Consider the following 24,436-nt stretch of genomic DNA (forward strand, 5'->3'; position numbering starts at 1 on the left):
GTACCTTGCCTTATGATGGGTTTTCACTTGTATAGCACTTTTCTATCTTCAAGGTACTCAAAGGGCTTTAACACTTATGCGTTCAAATCCTTCTGTGACCGAGTTTGTAACTCAATTTACTTGTACATGAAATCAAGGTTCCCCATTTAAATGAATTAAGCCATTCTAGCATCCCAAAAAAACACCACATATTTATATATATATATACATATATATAGCACTGCATTTTATAGAGAATGTAAATAAATAAAATGTAATTACTGTACATTGGGATAAGCCAAAGTCTTTAGAGTTGTATATGTGCCTTTAAAGGGAGTGACCAAGTGAATGATATCAGAAACATGGCCAGCGGTTCATCTGCGTGTGAGCATTTGGACGTGAGTTTTGGCCTGCTACTCCTAGCGAGTGTTTTTATTTTGTATTTGTGTGTGTAACTGTTTGTCCCAGTCAAGAAACTGATGAACGTGCTCTCCATTTAATTTTTTTTCCCACGTCACTCAAGCAAGCTCGCTCGTAATGTAACTTTGGCTCGCAATACAAAGCACAAAATCGACCAAGCGACGGCCCTTAACTTGGAAAACACGTAAGATGGGGCACTGTATATAGAGTCACAGATTGTTCCTGCTATGTAATTCAATGTCAATGTGCGATACTTTTGAGAGGTGCAGTTATTAGGTCACCATCGACACACGTTACACAAGCACATGCCTTTAAAGGGTGGGTGTGCTCTGATTGAGTGACATGAAAGTCAACCCATGTGAACATGTGAAAAACAGGCGATTTGCTGGCTAAAGCATTCAGCAATCGGCCTCGCAGTCACGGTCTGGGCATTGTCGGCAGTGCAAAGCCTCATGTTGCTTCCCGGAATTAATTGCGGTGCTCTGTTTAACTACAGGTTGTAGAAAATCAAGCGCAACGTTGCTCTTTCTTTGCATCTGTTCCATATGGTTGGCCCAACCAGTTCCATATTGTTCCTTATTGTTATGAGTGTGTGCATTAGCTATACTGTATGTCGGGCTAGGTTGGTATTTGTGATTTTTTTTTTTTTTTTTTTTTTTTTTTTTCTTTTTTTTTTTTTTTTTAAATAAATGAAACTCACTGTGGCATGCATGTTAACCAGTGGCATGTCGGTCATGTTCACTTCATCACTAAGTAACTTGGTAATTTACCCAATGTGTGAGTTGAAATTGCACAGTAAGGTTTCTTTTTCTGCAAAGTAAATGAACCTGATTGTCCTTATGTGAGTCATTACTGTCACATTATACTCAAATAGCCAGCAATGCCAACTGAACCAAAGATGTGTAGGTGAGTAACCGCAATGAATCCGCGATATCGCGAGGGATTACTGTATGTGGTTTATATTGCTTTTGCAGCTTCTGTTCAGTTTCAGCCTCCCACACTACTTTCCCTTCTCCTTTCACATATCGTTCATCTGAGACGCTCAGCAAATTGACTCTCGCTTTGTGGAAAACTCAGCGCTCAGTGCGTCATTCGTGATTTCCATCGGCACAATGGTATGAATGGGTAACACGAGGAGGGTATCTGGACAAGTGGCAAGAATGCTTTTGTGCGTGTGTGGAGGCCTCACCGTTGGCCGTGTGTGTTCGTGTGGGTGGCTTCAGAATCGATACTCATTAATGGTGCTCCGCACTGCTTTGTGTCCCTTTAAAGTAGGCTTGTGTCGCCTATTCAGCCCTGAGTGTTGTCGGCTCCTTTACACTCATTTGAGGTGTCACATATCGGCCCTGAGTGTCCGTCCACTCTGCTCTATTAAATATCAACAAATCGAATGAATTAATAAGGTAATAGCTAGAGTTGCGCTCATCATGGGCTAGAATGTTATTAATTTGGGCTTTTTCAGGATTTAATCATCATATAATAATTATTTTTCCTGGGTTGAATGACTGTTAAAATATTGTTTTTAATTCAACAACAATTGAATGCACAACTTTTAATGTATTGTGGAATGTTTAGAATCCCATAGGGTTATACATACAGTACATTCTCAAATATAAACATACACCTCCACTTACTGTATATTTGGTAAATCTCCCTTAACAATTTCACCTTTGCTATCAACAAGCTTGTGGCAGAATGCTGGCCAAGCTTTTAAGCATAGTTCACAAATGTTCAATAAGGTTGAGGTCAGGGTTTTGGAAAAGCTATTCCAGAAAATGAATTTAAGCCTGCTTCATCCATTCCAAAACCAGTTTTTGTTTGGGATCCTTGTCAGGAGGTAGGTCACGTTCATGATTTACTGCACCGGTACCACTGGCAGCTCCAGAGCATGATGCTACCACCACCATGCTTGACAGTATGTCCAGCGTTTGAAAGCCTTTCCATAAGTCTTCCAGACAAATTGTGTCATTGTGGCCAAAAAGTCTCTTCATGACCATAATACTTGCACATTTCGGTCTAGATAGAAGATGGCGGTTTTAGAGTAGGGGCTTTTTTCTTAGTCGGCTCTCTCAGTCCACGGCTTGCCTCTCTGTCCACAGTAACATGCGTTGTCATGGTAATGAAAGCCATACTCGGAATTTGCATGAGACAGTGTTCTGTCCCCATGAAACGTGAAAAAGTGATTTCAACCACATTGTGGATCTTGTGCTGTAATTTGAACAATGCAAAATTGTCAGAGACCATTTGTTAAGACACCTGGGAAATATTTTCATAATATTTCTCCTTTAAAAGTTAATGTTCACGCATATTATATAATTGTTCCACCTTGGAAAAAGAAGAGTTTAAATGAATCTAATATCCCCGAATTGACATTCTAGCCCATGATGAGTGTATGCAAACTTGTGACCGCAGCCGTATGCAAGTCAGTGAGTAGGGAGGTGACTCCTCTGGGGAAGTTTAATTTTTCTCTTTAAATCATTGTGCTGTGTCCTCTTGAAGTGTAAGCGTGTTACTGTATTTAACTGAAGTACCGCCCCACCCCCGAATGACTGACCAACATCCAAATTGTCAAGGATTTTCATGGAAACAAAAGACTTGGCTTTGTGAGTAAGACCCACATGGAAAATGTAACTTCAGCTGGATAGGCGCTTAAATTGTGAAATGTCTTGCTCATGTGATAAAATTGGCCTTAAGAAGACATAAAGTGAAAACAAATATAGATTTTGTTTAGGTAGCGTGCAGACAATGGAAGTACTCTCTTGGTTAGGAGAAAAGGAGCTTACTTTTGTATTTGTAAAACTGATTTTTGCCCTTCAATGTTTAAAGTAATATTTTTCGGAAATCAGTTTTACAAATAGGTTAGCTGGACTATATTAATAAATTGATTCATTGATTTTAACTTAATTGCCTTTCACATTTTACGAATAAAAAATTTCACATCATCACCATTGCAAAGGCAGCATTGGATGCTGATGATGATTTTCAGTGTTGTCAATACATAGTTCGGCCAACAGAGGGCACGCTGCTACTCCCCTTTTTGGAACAGGAGGCAAGTGAGTAGGATATGAAAAACATCACATACAAAGCATAATTTACTATGTACATCTCACAGCCAGCAATATTTGAAACAAACTGAGAGTTTTTGGGTATTTACAAAATGGAGGCGGTGGTGTTTCTTTTCGATATTGTGCCTGTCTTTCTAAAACATGAACCTTAATCACACACAAATGGGGTACGTCAAATTAACTGACATTTTGACATCTTGTTGAATGTTTGCCCGTGAGGACTAAATGTTCCCTATTAAGAACCCTGTCACTAAGCTCGGTTTAAACCGACATCAGCATATCATCAAGACCTTGCTTTAGCAAGCGGAAAAATAGTAACGTTGCAGATGTTTCGCTTTTTCTGGGGCTTAATGTGTTTTGGGACACTTATTCCAAAGGAAAGAGCAATACAGGTTTAATTGTAGGAGCAGTTTGACACTGGAAAATATGCAGTGGTGTGAAAAAGTGTTTGCCTTCTTCCTGATTTTTTTGCATGTTTGTCACTCTTAAATATTTCACATCATCAAACAAATTTAAATATTAGTCAAAGACAACACAAGTAAACACAAAATTCTGTTTTTAAATGAAGGTTTTTATTATTAAGGGAGAAAAAAATCCTGCATGGTCCTATATGAAAAAGTGAACACTCAATTCTGTACTGATTTATTTTATACTTTCCAAGAATCCTCGAAATTATCAACAAAGTCACGCCAATCTCCACCCACATTAGATGTCTGCTGAACTTCTGTTTTGATTTCAGGCATGGGTCCTTGAGACGTTTTCATGCATTCTGTTACGAAATACATGTCACCCAATTTGACGTCACTATTTGACGTCACGTTATCTTTAAAAGCAACTTACAAAATGAAAATATTTGGTCCCGCTTTAAGACTGGCATGTATCTGACTGCGTCCGAAAATGTCAAAATGATGTTGCTGTAGTAACAGTGAGGTTTGCCTCGGCAGCAGAGAAGAGAAAAGTCTGCAGTGACTCAGCAAGCTTCTACTTGCACACCAACTCTGCCTGGCAACACAAGCTGCAATACCATCCATCCATCCATTTTCTGAGCCGCTTCTCCTCACTAGGGTCGCGGGCGTGCTGGAGCCTATCCCAGCTGTCATCGGGCAGGAGGCGGGGTACACCCTGAACTAGTTGCCAGCCAATCGCAGGGCACATAGGAACAAACAACCATTCGCACTCACAGTCATGCCTACGGGCAAGTTAGAGTCTCCAATTAATGCATGTTTTTGGGATGTGGGAGGATACCGGAGTGCCCGGAGAAAACCCACGCAGGCACGTGGAGAACATGCAAACTCCATACAGGCGGGGCCGGGGAATTGAACCCGGGTCCTCAGAACTGTGAGGCTGACGCTCTAACCAGTCGTCCACCGTGCCGCCAAGCTGCAGTACATGAACACAAAATAGAAAATGTGATGATGGAACCGATAACTGGCTTGAGCACTAAGCACATTTTGCGACTTGCCCTCGACTCAATGTTGGCTGTAAAACACAAACGTAATTCATCCCCAATATTATTTTCTAGAGCTTATAGTTTGTGCAATATTTGGGCTTCTTGCTCAGCTAACTGTGTTGCCCGAGTGCAGCTTGATACTGTATGTCTATAGTGTGATGAGAGTTCCTCATTGCTCTCTTCCTCAACCATTTGCTATCTTTTGACTCCACACATCCCAATTTACACTGCATGCAACAGAGTATTAATCTGTAGATTGTTCTTTTTTTAATTATTATTATTTATTTAAATTGGCAATCGTGTTGGGGGGAAAAAACTGTTTACTAGTATAAAAAATGTACAACACAAATTTTGGTTTCCAAAGATATATGCCTGAATCTGTATGTTAAATGTTCAAGACCTGTGAGGGTCTTTTTATGAAGGGGACATATTATGAAAAAACAAACCCACTATTAAATTGCTTGTATAATAATACAGTAATCCCTTGTTTATCATGGGGTTTAGGTTCTGGACCCACCCCGCATTAGGTGAAATCCGCAAAATAGCGACCACATAGGTTTTAAATTATTTATACATACAGTATTTTAAAGCTGTAAATCCCCCCCAGACTTCTTGTTAATCTTCCCTGCACTTGTATTAACCTCTACCATACTCTTATAAACACAGTTTATACTCTCAAACACCTTTGAAACTCTTACGCATACGGTAATGCACAGTAGTACTGTACACTATGTATATTTTATTCTTGTTAATGTGTTTTAATTACTTTCTTTTTATTTTGTTTTTTTTTTCCAAATTAATTAAAGAGTTTCGTTTTAGGCCAGGAAGTGTTTATTTTACCACAAAGAAATTATAGCATACCCTCAAAATCCTGCGATTATGGCGAATTATGTGCAAAATGAATATGGAAAAAAAAATTGCAATGCAGTGAATCCGCAATAGGTGAACTGCGATATAGCGTGGGAACGCTGTAGTTGGGTCTCTGGAGTGTGTGTGAAAGTACACGGCCAAGTAAATATTTATTGTCGTATACTCTGTTTTTATTTGTTGCTGCTCCATGTGTGTGAAAGTAGCAGTTGTGTAAAGGTTTTATAGTTTACTGAAACATGTCACTTTGCATTTTATGTTAGTATTAGGGTAGCGGACATTTATTAAACAAAATTATATGGTTTGGTTGAACATTTTGGTGAAATATAATTGTCTTTTGTTTTGTCTCAATTGTACAGTAAACTTCAACTGGGGGGGACAAGTAAACAGCATGAAGCAAGCGCCCTTTGCCTCTTGTTTAGATAACTGTGCAAGTGAGAGAGAGAACAGGCACTAAGGAGTGCTTTAAAAAGTGTTTCAATAAGTTTAAATGGGTTTATTCAACTGTGTGGGAGGGGTTTAAAAAAGTCTCTCTATCACGGATTTTCACAGTAATAGGATTTGGCAAAGTGCCCGTGCACTAAGTGACAAGTGTAATTTGGCGGCTTGGTGATGGAGTGCAGAATTCACGATTGAACATAAAAATGATTGTTTTACTGTCTTCTTAGGCACTCGCTTTTATTATAATATGTACACTTTTGTAATATAGCGCTTTTCAAAGTACTCAGAGGTTTTTTCTTCAGACTCTGGCCTGCCACTTCTGTAAGTCGAAGCCGTCTGCCTCGTTCGACCCCCCCTAGCTCCCACTACTGGTCATCTTTGGCATAGGGCCTGCAGTGGAAGTGGGCAGTGGTTCTTTTCCATGAGGCAGGATTTCCCCCCCTCAAAGCAGGCTGATTTCACAAGGCTAAAAAAAAGACTTTTTGATTAAAGCATGTCAGACATGTTATTAAGGCACGTGGGAACTATTTGAAATGTTGTGTAGCTGTTAAATATTAAACATAACATAAACAAAAACAATTTCTCTTTTGTCGAATAACAGGAAAACAGCAATCGAACACAATATGTTTCCTACACCATTCTAAGACCTCAGGGTATTCAAGGTTCTGCTGTATTCTGATTCCGTGGTCTCAGGCCAGAATCTGACATGCTTGGCTGTTTTAAATATGAGCGTGACGCTAATATTAATAACATCTCCATCAGTATGATGGTATTACTAATCTACAACCACAATGATAAACTTAAATGAAATTAATACCACTCTCACCGTTTCCTATTTTCTTTGCATACATATAATTTTCGACTTAGTTACCGTAATCCCCCCTCCTTCGTTGGGGTTACGTTCCAGATCACCCCTGCAATAACTGTAATCCGCTTTATTGAAATACCCTATTTAAATAACCCCAGTCATGTTTTTATAGCGGTTACAGCACTTAACATTTTTTTGAAGGTCTTTAAACACACTTTTAAAACGATACAAACACATTTAAATGCATACTTATTGCGAGAGAGAGCGAGAGCAATGGATAACAAAAGAATATTGAGTAACAACTGTAATAACGCTTACAAAAAGAAATTTGTGATAGAGCGGGAGAGCGAAGCGTGAACCATGACATTGCGAGGGGTTACTGTAATAGTTAATTTTTACTTTTGTGATTTTTGTGAGTTTATGGGGATATTTAGAGCAGTCATTGATTTGCATAGTAAGAATCACGGAGGAAATAGGATGGCTAAGAATGTATTGAGCCTGTGATGTCACAGAGTTAAGTGTGTTCCCAGAGGACAGACCCACAACAGGAAGTAGTTGAGCCCAAAAAGGCAGCTGCACTGTGGGAGGAAACAAAGGAAGGGAGAAACGGAATCGGGAGTGTCATTGATGACAGTCACTGCGAGGCTGTGAGGCTTGTCCCGCTTTGTGAGTTCAGCATCAGTGCTGCGGACATGAGTGTGGCTTTTAAGTGTCAAAACGACACCTTCAGTCCTGTGGGGGAAATGTCAGCAAAGAATCAACAAAGCAAGAGGCAGCTTCAGCACACCAAGTAAGTTGAATGGTTGAAGTGATGTGCTGGATGGAACTTTTTAACAGTTTTATGGAGGTGTCATGAGATCTGCTTACTAATGACTTTTTATACACTTGATTCTAAGCTTTGAGGAATGTGCACTTATAGCACTCTATTGTTCAAGCTGTAAAAAATATGCTTTAAATCTGACTAATAGGTAAATCTGTACAATATATACAGGGTTTCCTCAATTATTTTCAGTCCGTGACCCAAATAAGACATTTAGTTCTTCCTGGGAACCAGAAATCCCAAAATATATTATTATATTGCCGTAAAGTCAACAAATACATATGACAAGATATAGAACAAAACAGAAGTGAATTTACATGACATGACTGCGAGCCATTTGCCACTCTGAGTGGAACTACAAAGTTGGGACCGACTTCCTATTATTGTGCATGTACCTGAATGGCATGACAATTAAGTTACCTTAGATCTAATTGTTGAAATATAGATTTTCATTTTCATATACAAGACAGATATTGAAACGAGTCAAATTGTCCATACACTTGAATGGTGTATGAGAATAATAGAATCGGACAGCATACAAGGGAAATAGGACATATTTACCGGATATTACTTGTATTTCGGAGCATGGACACGTTCGCCCTTCAAAGACAAATAGAAGTCGTTAGTTCATTAAGGCACAAAGTTGGATTTTTGTATTAATTACTATATAAATTCTACTGCGTGCTAAAGATTCATCTGTGGTCACTGATCAGTCAAATGATGCATTTGACTTTGTTGTTTCACTTCCCTTTGTGCTTTTATATGCAGGCCCTTTTAAATGGTTTGAGTGACGTGGTGAGGGAATAAATGGCTCAGAATATAAAATTAATAGCATTGAGCCATTGAAAAATCTTAGTGTGTCTTTCTTTTACTTCTGACTTGTCATTGTTAAGATCGCTTTGGCCTCCCACTTCCTTAATTTATGCTCACCATGCTTTACATCAACTCTTAACTACTTCAACTTCTGCCTGGATGCAAATATACAACATGGTTATTGACTTCACCTTGTTTATCGTAGGTGGAGACGTATTTTGTGATTTATTTTTTTTAAATGCTGCTAAAGCTTCATCATGAATGCTTGTGATATCTTTTTTTTAATTTAAGTTCTTCATTCCTTCCAACAGCATCATGTTAAAGTGTACAATTTGAGTTGTTAATGAACCAATATGTGGTAGTTGGATCTTCAAACTAACTTCAAAATAATAATTAAAACACATTCACTGCCATTGACGGCTTTTGAAGTCAAATATCCATGTTAACTGGGAGGGCTGGCAGTGAATGAGTTAATCCTTCAAAATTACACTTCTTGTTCAGTTCTGTCCAGTGCTCAAACTAATTTTACCAAACACTAATGTATATTTACTTGCTCCTGTGTCTTTTTTATCTTTTCTATGTTTATGTCTTTGTATTCTATACAATAGTGGATTACAGGTCAATTGCACTCTATAACAGTACAGTGGAACCTGGGACTTCAATTTTTTGTCTTCGATTTCTTTAAAGTTAAATAAAAAATGTGTGGCCTGTCGGATTCCAACAGTGCCACGTAGTTCCCAGGGTTCATTTTAGCTTATAACACTTGCAAATGATAAGAATGATTTGTCCTGTATGTCAATGTAGTTTGATTTATAACCATCATCTGCCTGTCACACCTTTGGCTTTCACTACTATTGTTAATCCCTTTTAAAATGACATTGTTTAAATCTTATATCATGTGATTAATCTCACTTCATTTTCAATAAAAATCCATATTTCAGTTTCCATAAGTCCTTGAAAAAGGGCCTTTGGAGTTAGACACTATAAATAACACTCACATGAACATCAATAAAACGATCATGACTTCTGCGTGGAAAACTGATTAAACTAATATTTTTTAAATCAGATATATGTGCCATATAAATTAGATGTTTCGAGGTTTAGTTCTGTCTGCTGCGCCATTTTTCAAACAAAACATTGTTTTTTATTGTTAATCCATCCATCTTCTCGACTGCTTGTCTTCAGTCATGTCACACAGGTTAGCTGGAGCCTATCCCAACTGACTGAGGGAGAGGTTTGTACACCTCGGACTGGTCACCAGCCAATCACAGGGCACATACAGTCTTCAGTTATCCTAAAATGCATGTTTTTGGAATTTGGAAGAAAGACCCGGGGGAAAAAAACATGAGCATGGGAAGAAAATGCAAACACCACACAGGATGGCCCAAGGCTAAATAAAGATTTTCTGAATCTCAATCCAAAGTTTGAACCCCAAAATAATCATTGAATCAATTGTTGGGAGAGAAAATTACAGTGGTGCCCTGACGTACGACTGAAAACATTCGTCTCGCATATCATCCTTCCCCATTGAAATGAATGGAAATGCCCATGATCTGTTCCAGCTCCCCATTAAACACCAGCAAGAAATGTTGTCTCGTGTTTTTCCATTTAATATATAGCACATAACAATATTGTACTTCATAAAAACATACAGTAATGACAATGAAATAGCATTTAAAGAATTTTGTTTCATGGAACAGTTTGCGCATCATGATTTCACATATTTACTGTGTTGCGCCTTCTGGTGTGCAAGCCTTGGCCTCCAGGGGGCAATATAATACATGCATATGTCTATCCACGAAAAAAGCTCAATACGACTCAGTAAGCTGCTTAATACTACGGTAGCTGTTTTTTGCAGAGGATAAAAAATATAAGCCTGTGATTATTATGACTATGTGTTGCTGCACCATTTTTGTTCAAATAGGGTTGAGACGCCGCAAAATTTATGCTAGTTTGTTAGCCGCTAGTCTTTGATGTTTTGGATTGTACGTTAGTATTAAGCTAGTAGACTTTTGTCTGACAAAGTTATCAGATTTGCTGAAAGAAACGTGTAATTGTCTTTGCTTTGTTTAGTTTGGCAGTAAACTTCAACTGGAAGTGGCAACACACCGCGTCAAGTAACCACATGGTCTCTTTTTTTTTTTTTTTTCTCTGGAGAATTGTTAACTATCTGCCAAACTGCTCTTTGTATACTTAGTTTCTATTGTTAAAATTATCACGTTATTTGAGCAGTTTCTGCCAAGCTTGTTTGCTGTCGACTACACTCCCCCCAAGTGTTACCTTATAGTACACATCGTATAGCAACATTGTCGTGTTTAGGATTCAGCTTTCTGTTGTTCAGAATTCATGTATTACTAGTCTGACGCAGACCCTTCTCTAAATGCTGATGAGCAGATGTTCTTCTGTCTCCTGAATCCTGCTGAACAACAATCATAGTTTCCAGAGTTTTCTTTTATTGTTCCCCTGGCAGTGAAACAAGTGAGAAGTTCCCAGACTGAGCTCGCAGCTTAACTCTCACAAAGCAAACTGCTGCCGTGCGCAGCCTTTACTCACATGCTGCCCAAACTCCTGTTTACCAGCTAAATAGAGCCACAAATACAGTGTCACCCCAGAGCGTCTGTTCGTCCCCCGGAGGAAAGGCGGTGATGTTTAAAATGCTTGGTGTGAATCCTTCAAATGAAGTAAATGTTCAACCATGAATGCAGATTTCCACTCGATATTGCCAAGGTCACAGGAGTCATAATCTCATTGGCTAAGGGATTTCCTGGTTTGATGCTGCCCAACAAAGAGAGGGTGGAAGGTCAGCCTGGGGAGTTAAAGCTTTCTCTCAGACACAACGGTGACATCATCGCTGTGGCATTCCTGGTTGCCATGGCGAGAGAGGAGTAGAAAAGACTGGGTTCAAAAAGGGGCACAGTTTTTTGGGAGGGATCCTTGGAACTGTGAGAGCTCAGCGACATTAAAACTTGGAATTCATTCGGTAAAATGATGTCGCATCGGGAGTATTATTGTCTGTGTTAAGGAATCCTGCTGGTATTTTCTTCCATGCAAATGTGAAGGTTTTTGGCACGGATAAAGTAATCCCCTCAATTTGCATGAGCCCATGAGGGCGAAGAAAGATGTCTGCTCCATGCAGGATTTGTACGTATGTGTGTGTGTGTGTGTGTGTGTGTGTGTGTCTTTGTCGATGTGGATTTCAGCTTTACAGAAAAACATCAGTCGTACAATACTACATTCTCTGATGCAGACACATTTGTTTTCATCACCATCAGTCAGATAATTTGTGATAGTATTGGTAATATAATGTTGCCTTGTTTTCCGTCATTGTCCCTGACATTTTGGCATATTGATCAGATCTCAACAGCATTCCTTGCAGATAGAGGTGATGGATGTCCCTCTGAGATTTATAGATGATGATGGAAGCTTTAATTATTAATAAGCAGCTACATTTCTGTGTGCGTGGTTGTGTGTGTGCACATCTTCATGATGCTGTAGGTGTAGTATTTCCTGACCTTTACTGAGCAAAGGCACGTATTTTACGTTCATGGCAGACCACCATAAAAATGTCACAGTGAATACATATTTTAGTGAAAGGTCATTTAATTGTTCTGCCCATCATTAAAGGTCTCTGGCATGCATAGATGAACAAAAATACATTATTTGTAGTAAATAAATAAGTTTCAGACCAATTACAGTAAGTGAAATTCTCAAATTTCCCACTGCATACCTGATGATCTCTCGCGGCACACTAATGAGCTGTGGCACACTCATTTTTTGGGAATCACTGTTGTACGGACATTAGCCTGTAACACACTTACGTTATGGAAACACTTTTTTTTTTACTGTCTTGTGAAAGTCTATTGTGAGGTTAAAAAAAGAATAGGAAGAGAAAGTGTGTTAACTGAATCTGAAGTGAAGGGTGTGCGTATGGCTGTGCGTGTGTGTGTGGTGTGTGTGTGTGTGTGTGTTCTCGTAAATGTTTCAGGTTTACATCCGTCAACTGATGGTGATCCGTGGCTCACGTCTTGCGGGTCCATTTAGTGACTTCCATCCACTTCCTTCACCAGTGTCAATGTGCACGTCATATAATGGTCCAGGAGCAACACCTGTACACACAAATGCGCTTGAGTCTCAGCTTCTTCATGACACTTGTGCCATATGTCATACAGCAGAGAACAATGTATTAATCCCTGGACACACAAGAAATCCCAATTAGATTTGCCACTTGAAAGTCAATAGTGCACTTATTAGTATATATGGCTTGTTGTTTGGTATTTTTATTGCTCTTTAATGTCATCCAGTTTCTATCAATCCATTACATTGGCACCTCCGATTCACATATCGGTGAATCCTTTTTTTTTTTTTTTTTTTAGGGGTGGAGTGGGGCGGGGCAACCCCTGTTTTTCATGAAAAATGCTTATCAGGGGTAAAGCCCCTCTTATTCTAGAATTTGTGGGGTTAAAAAAGTTTTTTTTTAAATGCAATTAAAATAAGCATCAATTATTAGAGGATTTTCACAATTGGCGGCCGACCCCGCTCCCATTCCCCCGCGAATAGTGGGGGGTCCACTGTACATTCATTCAGCACATTTTCGTTGTCTTCAGCACATTTGTCTCATCCAACAGTCATTCATTCATATGACCAGGGACAAATTAATCATGTTCAGTTTCGACCCGAGTCTGGCGCTCCACATGATTAATAGGATGCACAGATGTTCCAAACTATATTACATCATAAAAAATGTCTAATAACATTACCTCAGGGGCTCTAATAAACATGAATGAGCATCATGTGGAGGCCATTATGTATTTAAAATGATTTTGACCGCTGTGATACACATGCACTTGAACCTAATTGCGATTAAATCTTCTAATAACTGCTTTGGGATAGAAAGTAAAACGTTTTTTATTTACAGAATCTGCTCCCCTTTCAGTGTTTCCATCTATTTCAACTGACTTTGCAAAAACAACAGGGGTAAAGAAAACTGACAATATAGAGGGCCGATTTTGAAAACATGTAGCAGTCTTGTAACACAATTTCCTCCTCGACCATTCAACCACTTTACCATTACAACAATCCAACAAGATGAATGAAAATACATTTGTTATACTTTTGTTAACATCTGCATACATGCTACTTTTATAAAACTTGACATTATAATGCAGATTTGCTTACATTGCTAAACTTCAGAAAAGGGTTCTAGGAGCCATGCCATAAAACACAAAAGCATATAATTAAGCTGTCCCCCTTCAACCATTTGTCAATTTTTTTCTTCCACAACTACTCATTATGGTTCCAATAATCCCTTGTTCCTTCGCTGTAAGCCGTGCACTACTGTTAGGCTGTGTGTTGTGTGAGTCCGAGAGCTTTTTTTCTATTTAAGAGTGGAGAGAAAAAAATTAAAATATCCTATAACTCACTGGGCTTCGAAAAGTCACTGGGAGCTTTGGCTTTAAAATGACCAGTATTGCTTTTCGAAGGGGCTATTTCCAGTGCGTCCAATACAGTTGTCTAGTCGAGTGTTGTTCATCTTCTATAGGGGTTTTCCGCATTAGGGTTGCCAGACAGTTGAAGCCTTTCCCAGCTGACTTTGGGCAAGAGGCGGCAAAGACCCTGGACTGGTTTGCCAGTAAATCGCAAGGCACGTAGAGATAAAACAACTACTCGCAGTCACAGCTCATCAAGTGTTATTTTTCTTTCAAAAAAAACATGAACAAATGCATTTATGAACGAATGAGTCCAAGGCTAAAGTGGTTTATAAAGAAACCCTGTTCTCAGGGACCTGCAAGACCAAGTCAGGCCTAGAACACTGGGCGATTTCAGATCAACAATTTGTAGTCTTTTTTTTGTTTTTGTTTTGTTTTCTCTTGCAGTCTTGCAACCAGTCCAGTAAACCTCAGAGGGCCACTAGTTTGTCTGTATGGTCTCAGACAGACAGAAAAAGGTGAGAGACATGGAAGCAAGCTGGCTGAGTTTGACCTGGAAAAAGGAATTAGGAGGGAGGCGACAGTTTTCGATTTACGAGCTTGACTCCTCCATTCCTAGCTCCTCTGCTATTGGCTGTTTTCAGGCCCCTAGGGGATCCCAGCTGGGTGTCTCAAATCTGCTCTGACCCCCTTTTAATTTTTATGTGGTCATAAATTCCATCCTAAAATAATTTTGTCTTGTTCCTTGAGTTCAACAAATCACCAGTTCTTGTTGATATTTTCACATTTTTATTTTGTGTGTGTGTGTGCGCGCGCGCACATGCATGAAATAAAGTGTGCAAAGACTATTTCATGCTGATAATCCTCTTACTGTCCATGCAACTTCAAATTCAGTCACGCAAAAAATACACAAATGTGATGCTTTTGGATGTGCAATAATGACGGAATATTTACTGTTTTCCCCCCTAATGAAAAACTTGATTATATCCTGTTTTGAGACTCTTATCTTAAAGCCATCTCAATTTGGTTGCCACTAATGTATTCCCCAATCACTGGATTTTTGCTCCCACTCCCAGCGACATATGTTTGCATGGAAAATGAATCACATCTGAGTACCCCCTAGGTATGAGGGGGCACTTGTCTTGGCATGGGTTTGCAGAGTTTTTGTGAATGTATCTCTGGTGAAGTTATTAAAGTGCACAGGGCAAAAGGACAGCTAAGTAGCTCCTGTCTAGATGCTGCTGACATCTCCTGAAAGCTTTGACCCACTTCCAAGTCTCCTCCCACCCAAACGTGCTGCATACCAAAGCAGCTCTGCTACAGTATGTTGGTCTTTCACAAAGTACTGCATGCAGATTCTCAAGAGAGAGGGTGTGTCTGCGATGAAGTGGGGGATGAATAAATTGTGTATTCAGGCATTGCAAGGTTAGTGCGAATCAGCATGCTTGCTGTCAGAGATGACCTTGGCCAAAGTCAAAGTAAGAAATGCACTGGTTTATAGCTGTACGCATGAGGAACCAAGATCAGGAATGCCAGTAAAATGAGGAACGTGACCATGTGTTTTGGAAACTGGGGCTTGGGCGTGCAGAACGATGGGAAGGAAGTGGGGTAGACACTCACTTAGTCACAGTTGGTAGGGGCACAGATTTAGACAGATTATGAACAAGAAAACGCATAATTTTTTTTTATTTTTTTTTTGCATCCACACACTCGTGTATCAGGAAGTAGGGATGAGCACACTTTTCAGTTTTAGAGAGTAAATATTCCGAGACTGACCTAGGTGTAGTTTTAAGCCATTGTCTTCAGATAAAAGGGGAGAAAATGTGGTGGAAAATAGTGATAAATTCTAACTTTGATATTGGTTAAGTTTTCATTATCCCTGTATGTGATAGTTTTGCATGTATTGCTTCTAATCCAATAATCAGTTAACAACTTCACCCTTAGCAAGAACTTTTCTCCAGATCCGCACCAAAAAATAAATAAATAAATAAAGTTTCGATCGAGGAATTTATTGTCACTTATTGGCCTGCTTGGGTACCAATAGTACATTGCACCCCAAAATTAAAATGGCACGGTCTGTCCATTAGTTTTTATGCCATCCTGCATGAATCAGGAAGTAACCTGCACACTCCATTTTTATTTTATTTTTGACTTTGTTTACAGTTAAGCGTTGGCAAAAGGTTTGCGCTCTACTGGCTACTTTCCTATCAGGTTGGGGAAGGAATGACTCCACTAACCACTGAACTATTATAACAGCCTTTTTTCTCCATTTACTGTTAAGTTTTGTTGTTACTCTATGGTCACAATGACTGTTTATCGCAGAGGATACGATACGCTCCAGAGCCACCTGCTATATGTGATAATTTGTGATCTAGGGACTATATAGTTTTACCCCTCCCACACACATTTAAACTTACTAAAACACACTTCTCTTCAAAGCTTTTCTCAGTGCTTGTTCTCTCTATCTCGGTCACAGTTGTCCAAAGAAGAGGCAGTGTGTGCTTGTTTCAAGCTGTTAACTTGTCACTCCCAACTGTATGCTTTAAAAAAAATAACAAGCAGCAACACATACAGATGAATATTCTGCTATGTGGCAACATTGGCTATTACTAGAGAATGATGAGGGACTCTGATTCTTCTTGCTGTTAATCACTCTGCATATCTTCCGCTAGACGTCAGTGCTACTCGGCATGTTGTGGCAGAATGTGGTTGGTTCTACACTGAAGGCGTGCAACTCCAAATTCAGACTTGCCTGTATACTGTAAAAACCCAATAAAAACAATCAGGTAAAAATCGGTGATATAGCAGGGCACGCAGACGATGAACCGCTTTTTTGCACGGAAACACGGTATATAAGATGGATGTAAATTGTAATCAAGTGTGCACTGCACTTAATCTACAAGATTCATGAGCCACACGCATGCACGTATAGGCAAATATCACATTTTAAATGATTATACATTATTATTGGTGTGGCGCTTGTAGGAGTAGTCTAATTTCTGTCTGGGAATTTGGCGAAATGCAAACTAAATGGCCAATTCAAAACCCCCAAAACAACGTTACTCTTATCCCTGCTCCACGAAACTGTGGCATAACGCACTCAGATAGGTAAAGGTCTCGTAGCATTGGCGCAACCCAGAGGATGATGATTCACCGTTCGGAAGAATGTGTTTCCACTTCTCCAGAGTCTGCTTGTGACTTGTTTTACACTACTGTGGGACATTTGACATTGTGCTGGGTGATATAAGGCACCTGCAGGGAAGCTCCTGCTGAGGTTACGACTAGAAAATTGTTGGCACTCAGGAGGGTAAAATTTAAATGACCATTAATTGGACACCTAAACCACTAAGCTTTGGTCGAAATAATTTAAAGACACTTTTCAGTGTCAATGTAGCATACTTTAATGTTGAACCGAAGGGACAATGCTGCACTCTAGTCGTTATGATGTTGCAGATGACAGCATTACTTTTGTCTTTGAAAAACAGTCACTGCAGACAAACAAGAGCATAAAGGCCCAGTCATAGCGGTGTGTTTTTATGTGATCTCATTGGTCTTGCCTGTCCACCTCATTAGTGGTGCTTGTGATAGATGGTCCCTACAAAGATGCTCATTATCACCACCAGGACTATTATTTGGGACTTAGCAGGCTGACATTACAATACGTAGTCAAGTTAAAACGTTAGACTGTGGTTCTGATGGCATAAAACTCTCTTTAATTGGTGTAAAATGTAAAGGTTATGGACATCTAAACGACAAGATTCATTTGGCTTTCACCCTGCTGTTGTTTGACTCAGATGTTGAAAAATGACACAGTGAGGCAAGTTTTCAGGAAGATAATTGTTCAACTAGTCATCCTGTAATGTAAATGTTCACATGCAGGAAAGTAAACAAATCTTTGTTCAAAATAACACTGGTAGTGGTAATCCTTCTATATATACAATGTTTACAGATTGTGTTATATATCCATAAGAAAAATTTGAATGTACAGTACTTCTTTTTTTTTATACAAAAATAAATGTGTTGCTTTTGATATTTTCTTTGTTAGATGCTGTGAGTGCAGCACCTCGTTGTCCCACTGGTACTATGAAAAAGATGGACGGCTCTTCTGCAAAAATGACTACTGGGCCAAGTTTGGAGAGCTGTGCCATGGCTGCAATGACCTTATCACCACTGGCCTCATTATGGTAAGAGGATTATACTGCAAACGCTCATCTTTCCTTAAGTCCAGGGCCTTGGTTTGTATATACATTTTTGAAAGCCTTACCATTTAACTTGCTAAAAAAAAATAAAAATAAAAAAAATAAAAAATGACATCAACTTTGGAGAATAAATCCTTTTTGAGTTTGCGCTGAGGAAAAAAGTACAATTGCCAGGCTTGGTCGTAGATGATATGAGAAGTGCTTCAATAAATATAAGGATTAAATTTGCCAAGTACTGTCATTCGACTCTCTTGAGTTTAGATAAGAAGGGTATTATAATATTAAATTGCATTCTGTGAATATCACTTAGCTTACAGCTCTTTTAGAGCATTCACTGAATAATTATGCAAATGAAAAATATATTTTATTCAGTTTAAAAAAAAAAAAAAATAGTTTATGAATAGCATTTGTGTGTATATGTGCATGTATGTTTTCACTGAGATAGGAAATGGATGGTTCAGATTCATTGCACATGATGAAATACAGTACTTTGCTTGACACATTTGTGTGTGTGTCCTTTGCTGTGCAATCTCAATAATGTAACATCGCAGACTCTAAAGTGAATAAGGGATCATCACTCATCCTCTGTGTCCTCTAGTTTATTGCCCTCCTTACAACTCAGACTAATGACGGTCTTTAAACTATACAGTATAGTATATGAGATTGTCCATACACAAAGTAGAATTTGGGATGCAGAATACAGTTGAAAATGGAACCTTGTGTGTTTATAACTGTATAAGATCTATACAAACACACAGTATGTTGTTTGAAAACCGGCTACAATATACTCAAAAGAATCACAAACGTTGAAATATAAATGAAGTGGAAGAGTAAGTACAAAATAGACTTTTCTGATATTTCCATAGTTAACTGAACTGTGATGTGTAAAATTAATGTTTTTGTTGAGAGCATTAAAATGCAGCCCTAAGGGGGGCACAAGTCAGTGCAAACTGTAGGCCGGTCCCAAGCCCGGATAAATGCAGAGGGTTGCATCAGGAAGGGCACCCGGCTTAAAACCCTGCCAAACAAATATGAGCGTTCATCCAAAGAATTCCATACCGGATCGGTCGTGGCCCGGGTTAACAACGTCCGCCACCGGCGCTGTCAACCTGCGGGGCGCCGTTGGAAATTCAGCTACTGTGGGTCGAAGTCAAAAGAAGAAGAGGAGGTGGAAAGCGGGTTCTTCGGCAGAAAGAGAAGAGGAAAACACAGAGCCTAGAACTGAATGTGGGGACTTTGAATGTTGGGACTATGACAGGAAAATCTCAGGAGTTGGTTGACATGATGATTAGGAGAAAGGTTGATATATTGTGTGTCCAGGAGACCAGGTGCAAAGGCAGTAAGGCTAGAAGTTTAGGGGCAGGGTTTAAATTGTTTTACCATGGTGTAGATGGGAAGAGAAATGGAGTCGGGGTTATTTTAAAAGAAGAGTTGGCTAAGAATGTCTTGGAGGTGAAAAGAGTATCAGATCGAGTGATGAGGCTGAAATTTGAAATTGAGGGTGTTATGTGTAATGTGATTAGTGGCTATGCCCCACAGGTAGGATGTGACCTCGAGGTGAAAGAGAAATTCTGGAAGGAGCTAGATGATGTAGTTCTGAGCATCCCAGACAGAGAGAGAGTCGTAATTGGTGCAGATTGTAATGGACATGTTGGTGAAGGTAATAGGGGTGATGAAGAAGTGATGGGTAAGTACGGCATCCAGGAAAGGAACTTGGAGGGACAGATGGTGGTAGACTTTGCAAAAAGGATGGAAATGGCTGTAGTGAACACTTTTTTCCAGAAGAGGCACGAACATAGGGTGACCTCCAAGAGCGGAGGTAGAAGCACACAGGTGGATTACATCTTGTGCAGACGATGTAATCTGAAGGAGGTTACCAACTGTAAGGTAGTGGTAGGGGAGAGTGTGGCTAGACAGCATAGGATGGTGGTGTGTAAGATGACCCTGGTGGTGGGGAGGAAAATTAGGAAGACAAAGGCAGAGAAGAGAACCATGTGGTGGAAGCTGAGACAGGACGAGTGTTGTGCAGCTTTTCGGGAAGAGGTGATACAGGCTCTCGGTGGACGTGAGGAGCTTCCAGAAGACTGGACAAACTGCAGCCAAGGTGATCAGAGAGGAGAGTACTTGGTGTATCTTCTGGCAGGAAAAGGAGAGGAGGAGACTTGGTGGTGGAACCTCACAGTACAGGAAATCATACAAGGAAAAAGGTTAGCTAAGAAGTGGGACACTGAGAGGACAGAGGAGAGGCGAAAGGAATACATTGAGATGGGACACAGGGCAAAGGTAGAGGTGGCAAAGGCAAAACAAGAGGCATATGATGACATGTATGGCAGGTTGGACACTAAAGAAGGAGAAAAGGATCTATACAGGCTGGCCAGACAGAGGGATAGAGATGGGAAGGATGTGCAGCAGGTTAGGGTGATTAAGGATAGAGATGGAAATATGTTGACTGGTGCCAGCAGTGTGCTTGCTTGATGAAAAGAATACTTCTAGGAGTTGATGAATGAGGAAAATGATAGAGAAGGGAGAGTAGAAGAGGCAAGTGTGGTGGACCAGGAAGTGGCAATGATTAGTAAGGGGGAAGTTAGAAAGGCATTAAAGAGAATGAAAAATGGAAAGGCAGTTGGTCCTGATGACATTCCTGTGGAGGTATGGAAGCATCTAGGAGAGGTGGCTGTGGAGTTTTTGACCAGCTTGTTCAATATAATTCTAGTGCGTGAGAAGATGCCTGAGGAATGGAGGAAAAGTGTACTGGTGCCCATTTTTAAGAACATAGGTGATGTGCAGAGCTGTGGCAACTATAGAGGAATAAAGTTGATGAGCCACACAATGAAGTTATGGGAAAGAGTAGTGGAGGCTAGATTCAGGACAGAAGTGAGTATTTGTGAGCAACATGCATTATTTGCCTTAAGGATGTTGATGGAAAAGTACAGAGAAGGTCAGAAGGAGCTACATTGTGTCTTTGTAGATCTAGAGAAAGCCTATGACAGAGTACCCAGAGAGGAACTTTGGTACTGCATGCGGAAGTCTGGAGTGGCAGAGAAGTATGTTAGCATAATACAGGACATGTACGAGGGCAGCGGCACAGTAGCCGACTGGTTAGAGCGTCAGCCTCACAGTTCTGAGGTGCGGGGTTCAATCCCCGGCCCCACCTGTGTCGAGTTTGCATGTTCTCTCCGTGCCTGCGTGGGTTTTCTCCAGGCACTCCAGTTTCCTCCCACATCCCAAAAACATGCATTAATTGGAGACTCTAAATTGCCCCTAGGCATGACTGTGAGTGCGAATGGTTGTTTGTTTCTATGTGCCCTGCGATTGGCTGGCAACCAGTTCAGGGTGTACCCGCATCCTGCCCGATGACAGCTGGGATAGGCTCCAGCACGCCCGCAACCCTAGTGAGGAGAAGCGGCTCAGAAAATGGATGGATGGATGGATGTACGAGGGCAGCAGAACAGCGGTGAGGTGTGCTGTAGGTGTGACAGAAGAATTTAAGGTGGACGTGGGACTGCATCAGGGATCAGCCCTGAGCCCCTTCCTTTTTGCAGTGGTGATGGATAGGCTGACAGATGAGGTTAGACTGGAATCCCTGTGGACCATGATGTTTGCAGATGACATTGTGATCTGCAGGGAGCAGCTGGAGGAACAGTTAGAAAGATGGAGGCATGCACTGGAAAGCAGAGGAATGAAGATTAGCCGAAGTAAAACAGAATATATGTGCATGAATGAGAGGGGTGGTGGGGGAAGAATGAGGCTACAGGGAGAAGAGATAGCAAGGGTGGAGGACTTTAAATACTTGGGGTCAACCGTCCAGAGCAATGGTGAGTGTGGTCAGGAAGTGAAGAAACGGGTCCAAGCAGGTTGGAACGGGTGGAGGAAGGTGTCAGGTGTCTTATGTGACAGAGGAGTCTCTGCTAGGATGAAGGGCAAAGTTTATAAAACAGTAGTGAGGCCACCCATGATGTATGGATTAGAGACAGTGGCACTGAAGAGACAACAGGAAGCAGACCTGGATGTGGCGGAAATGAAGATGTTGAGGTTCGCTCTTGGAGTGACCAGGTTGGATAAAATTAGAAATGAGCTCATCAGAGGGACAGCCAAGGTTCGATGTTTTGGAGACAAAGTTAGAGAGCGCAGACTTCAATGGTTTGGACACGTCCAGAGGAGAAATAGTGAGTATATTGGAAGAAGGATGATGAGGATGGAGCGGCCAGGCAAGAGAGCTAGAGGAAGACCAAAGAGAAGGTTGATGGATGTCGTGAGGGAAGACATGATGGCAGTTGGTGTTCGAGAGGAGGATGCAGGAGATAGGCTTACATGGAAAAGGATGACGCGCTGTGGCGACCCCTAACGGGACAAGCCGAAAGGAAAAGAAGAAGTTTATAGAGCATTAAAAAAAACTAATTAAACTAATTAATACTTACAAAACACAACCCAAGTGACAGTTATTGGCAGATTTAGCAGCGGAGGTGTTAAAGCTATTCCATAGGTGTCAAACTCAAGGCTCGGGTGCCAGATCTGGTCCATCACATCATGACCCACGAAAGCAAATCATGTGCGTGAACTTGCACGATTCTTGCTAAAATCTATCCCACAATCTTTGTTGCCATATTTAATGAATAATAACATTGAGATATTGCAAGAATTTTTGGGTTACCAAACTATTTTTTACAGTAACTTTTAACAATAATTGTACAAACTATTGTCCTTGACTTTTGATTTCAAAACTAGCTATCCATCAATTTGTTGTATGTATGTAATATGATGAGGCGATGAAACATTTATATGGTTTCACAGTCATAACGGCCCTCTGAGGGAAACTGTAACAGCAATGTGGGCCGTGAAAAAAATGAGTTTGACACCCCTTCATTAATCGCTGTATGTTGTATACGTGTAATTGTTCAAAATGTATAAGCAGAGTTCAGAACGCACACGGAATAACTCGGTAAGACGCAACTCATCTATTTACATTTCTCCCAGCTTTTAAGAATAGACAGCAGAGTAAACCATTTTCACAAAGCTTATGATGTTAACACTGCATTCTTTCTATTTTTTGGTTAAATTCACGAGAAGTAATCGTTTGTTTTATTTATACTCACCCAATTTTGATTTATATGCATCAATCCAATGCAGTGCAGTGGAAATCCCTTTATTGTCAATCATCTGATTAAAACAATTAATTTTTCAAGGTTTCTGGCGTCTGGTTTGTTTATTTAAAGTAAGGATGCACAGCAGTGTAGTTGTGTATCGATAGGGTACCATACCAAAAATGTTGGCGCAGCTACTATTTTAAGTGGACTTTTGTCTTTTAAAATGTTGTTTTCCAATGAAGGGCAAGTAGTAACTATCCTTAATTCTCCTGTTTTTGTTCCACTCAACTTTCAACAAGATAACACGTTTCCACAAAGCTTGCAATGTCATCACAGCATTTCATTTCTTATCGAATAATAAAATCAACGTAATTCATAGGCTAAAAGCAAATTGAGCTGCACGACTTTGACCCTGCATCAGTCTGACCTGGTTCTGCAAAATTAAAATGTATTATCTCCATTTTAAACCAATGTCATTATTAGTTTTTGGACAGATGAAGTAATAAAACAGAGTAATTGAGAGGGGCTCTTTTGTAGACTTATTAATCAGGCTTTAGTCATCCTGCAAATAAAGTTGCCAGGGTGGGCTTTGGCTTCAGATACATGATTTTGAATGACACTTCTCATTCATTTAAAATGCATTTTAAATGCTATGCCAATAGGGCATTCAGACTAACATAAACAATCTTTAGTAAATACGTATAAATACAAGAAAGTGAATGTTAATTAAAAAAAAAATATATGGTACTTGGCTGCAACCAGCAGAGGGGCTATTGATTCTGTCTCACCTAATTCGTGGTCTAAAAAAAACCCACTCATGACTACATGACATTGCTGTGGCCTACATCCATGCGGTGGAAACATTTCCGCTCAATACAACACTAGCATCGAGGCAGGAGTTCATTACATTCAGAGTGTGACTCACCCGTCCAAAGAAATATTCAAGCAAAGACAATCAATTGGTTAGCTGATTGTGCAGTTTTTCTATCGTCGATCAAGATCAGCCCTCCTTATTAGGGCTGTAATGATTGGTCACAATTCCCAAAGGTTTTTTTTTTGGGGGG

At 40.0% G+C, this 24,436-nt stretch overlaps 1 protein-coding gene across 2 annotated transcripts in view; it reads left to right on the forward strand.

Annotated features, from left to right (window-relative positions):
* Window positions 1-24,436, forward strand: part of limk1a (LIM domain kinase 1a) — a 55,860-nt gene that overhangs the window by 4,220 nt on the left and 27,204 nt on the right. The window contains exons 1-2 of one of the 2 annotated variants that reach the window (XM_061681206.1): window positions 7,614-7,820; window positions 18,135-18,273. In XM_061681206.1, coding sequence (XP_061537190.1) covers window positions 7,723-7,820; window positions 18,135-18,273 — 237 coding nt within the window. In that variant the 5' untranslated portion in view covers window positions 7,614-7,722. Of the gene's footprint in view, window positions 1-7,613; window positions 7,821-18,134; window positions 18,274-24,436 lie in introns of those variants that run through there. The other variant, XM_061681205.1, reaches the window with a different exon arrangement.

The sequence above is a fragment of the Phycodurus eques genome, chromosome 7, assembly GCF_024500275.1.
Source record: "Phycodurus eques isolate BA_2022a chromosome 7, UOR_Pequ_1.1, whole genome shotgun sequence".
In the NCBI taxonomy this organism is placed as follows: Eukaryota; Metazoa; Chordata; class Actinopteri; order Syngnathiformes; family Syngnathidae; genus Phycodurus; species Phycodurus eques.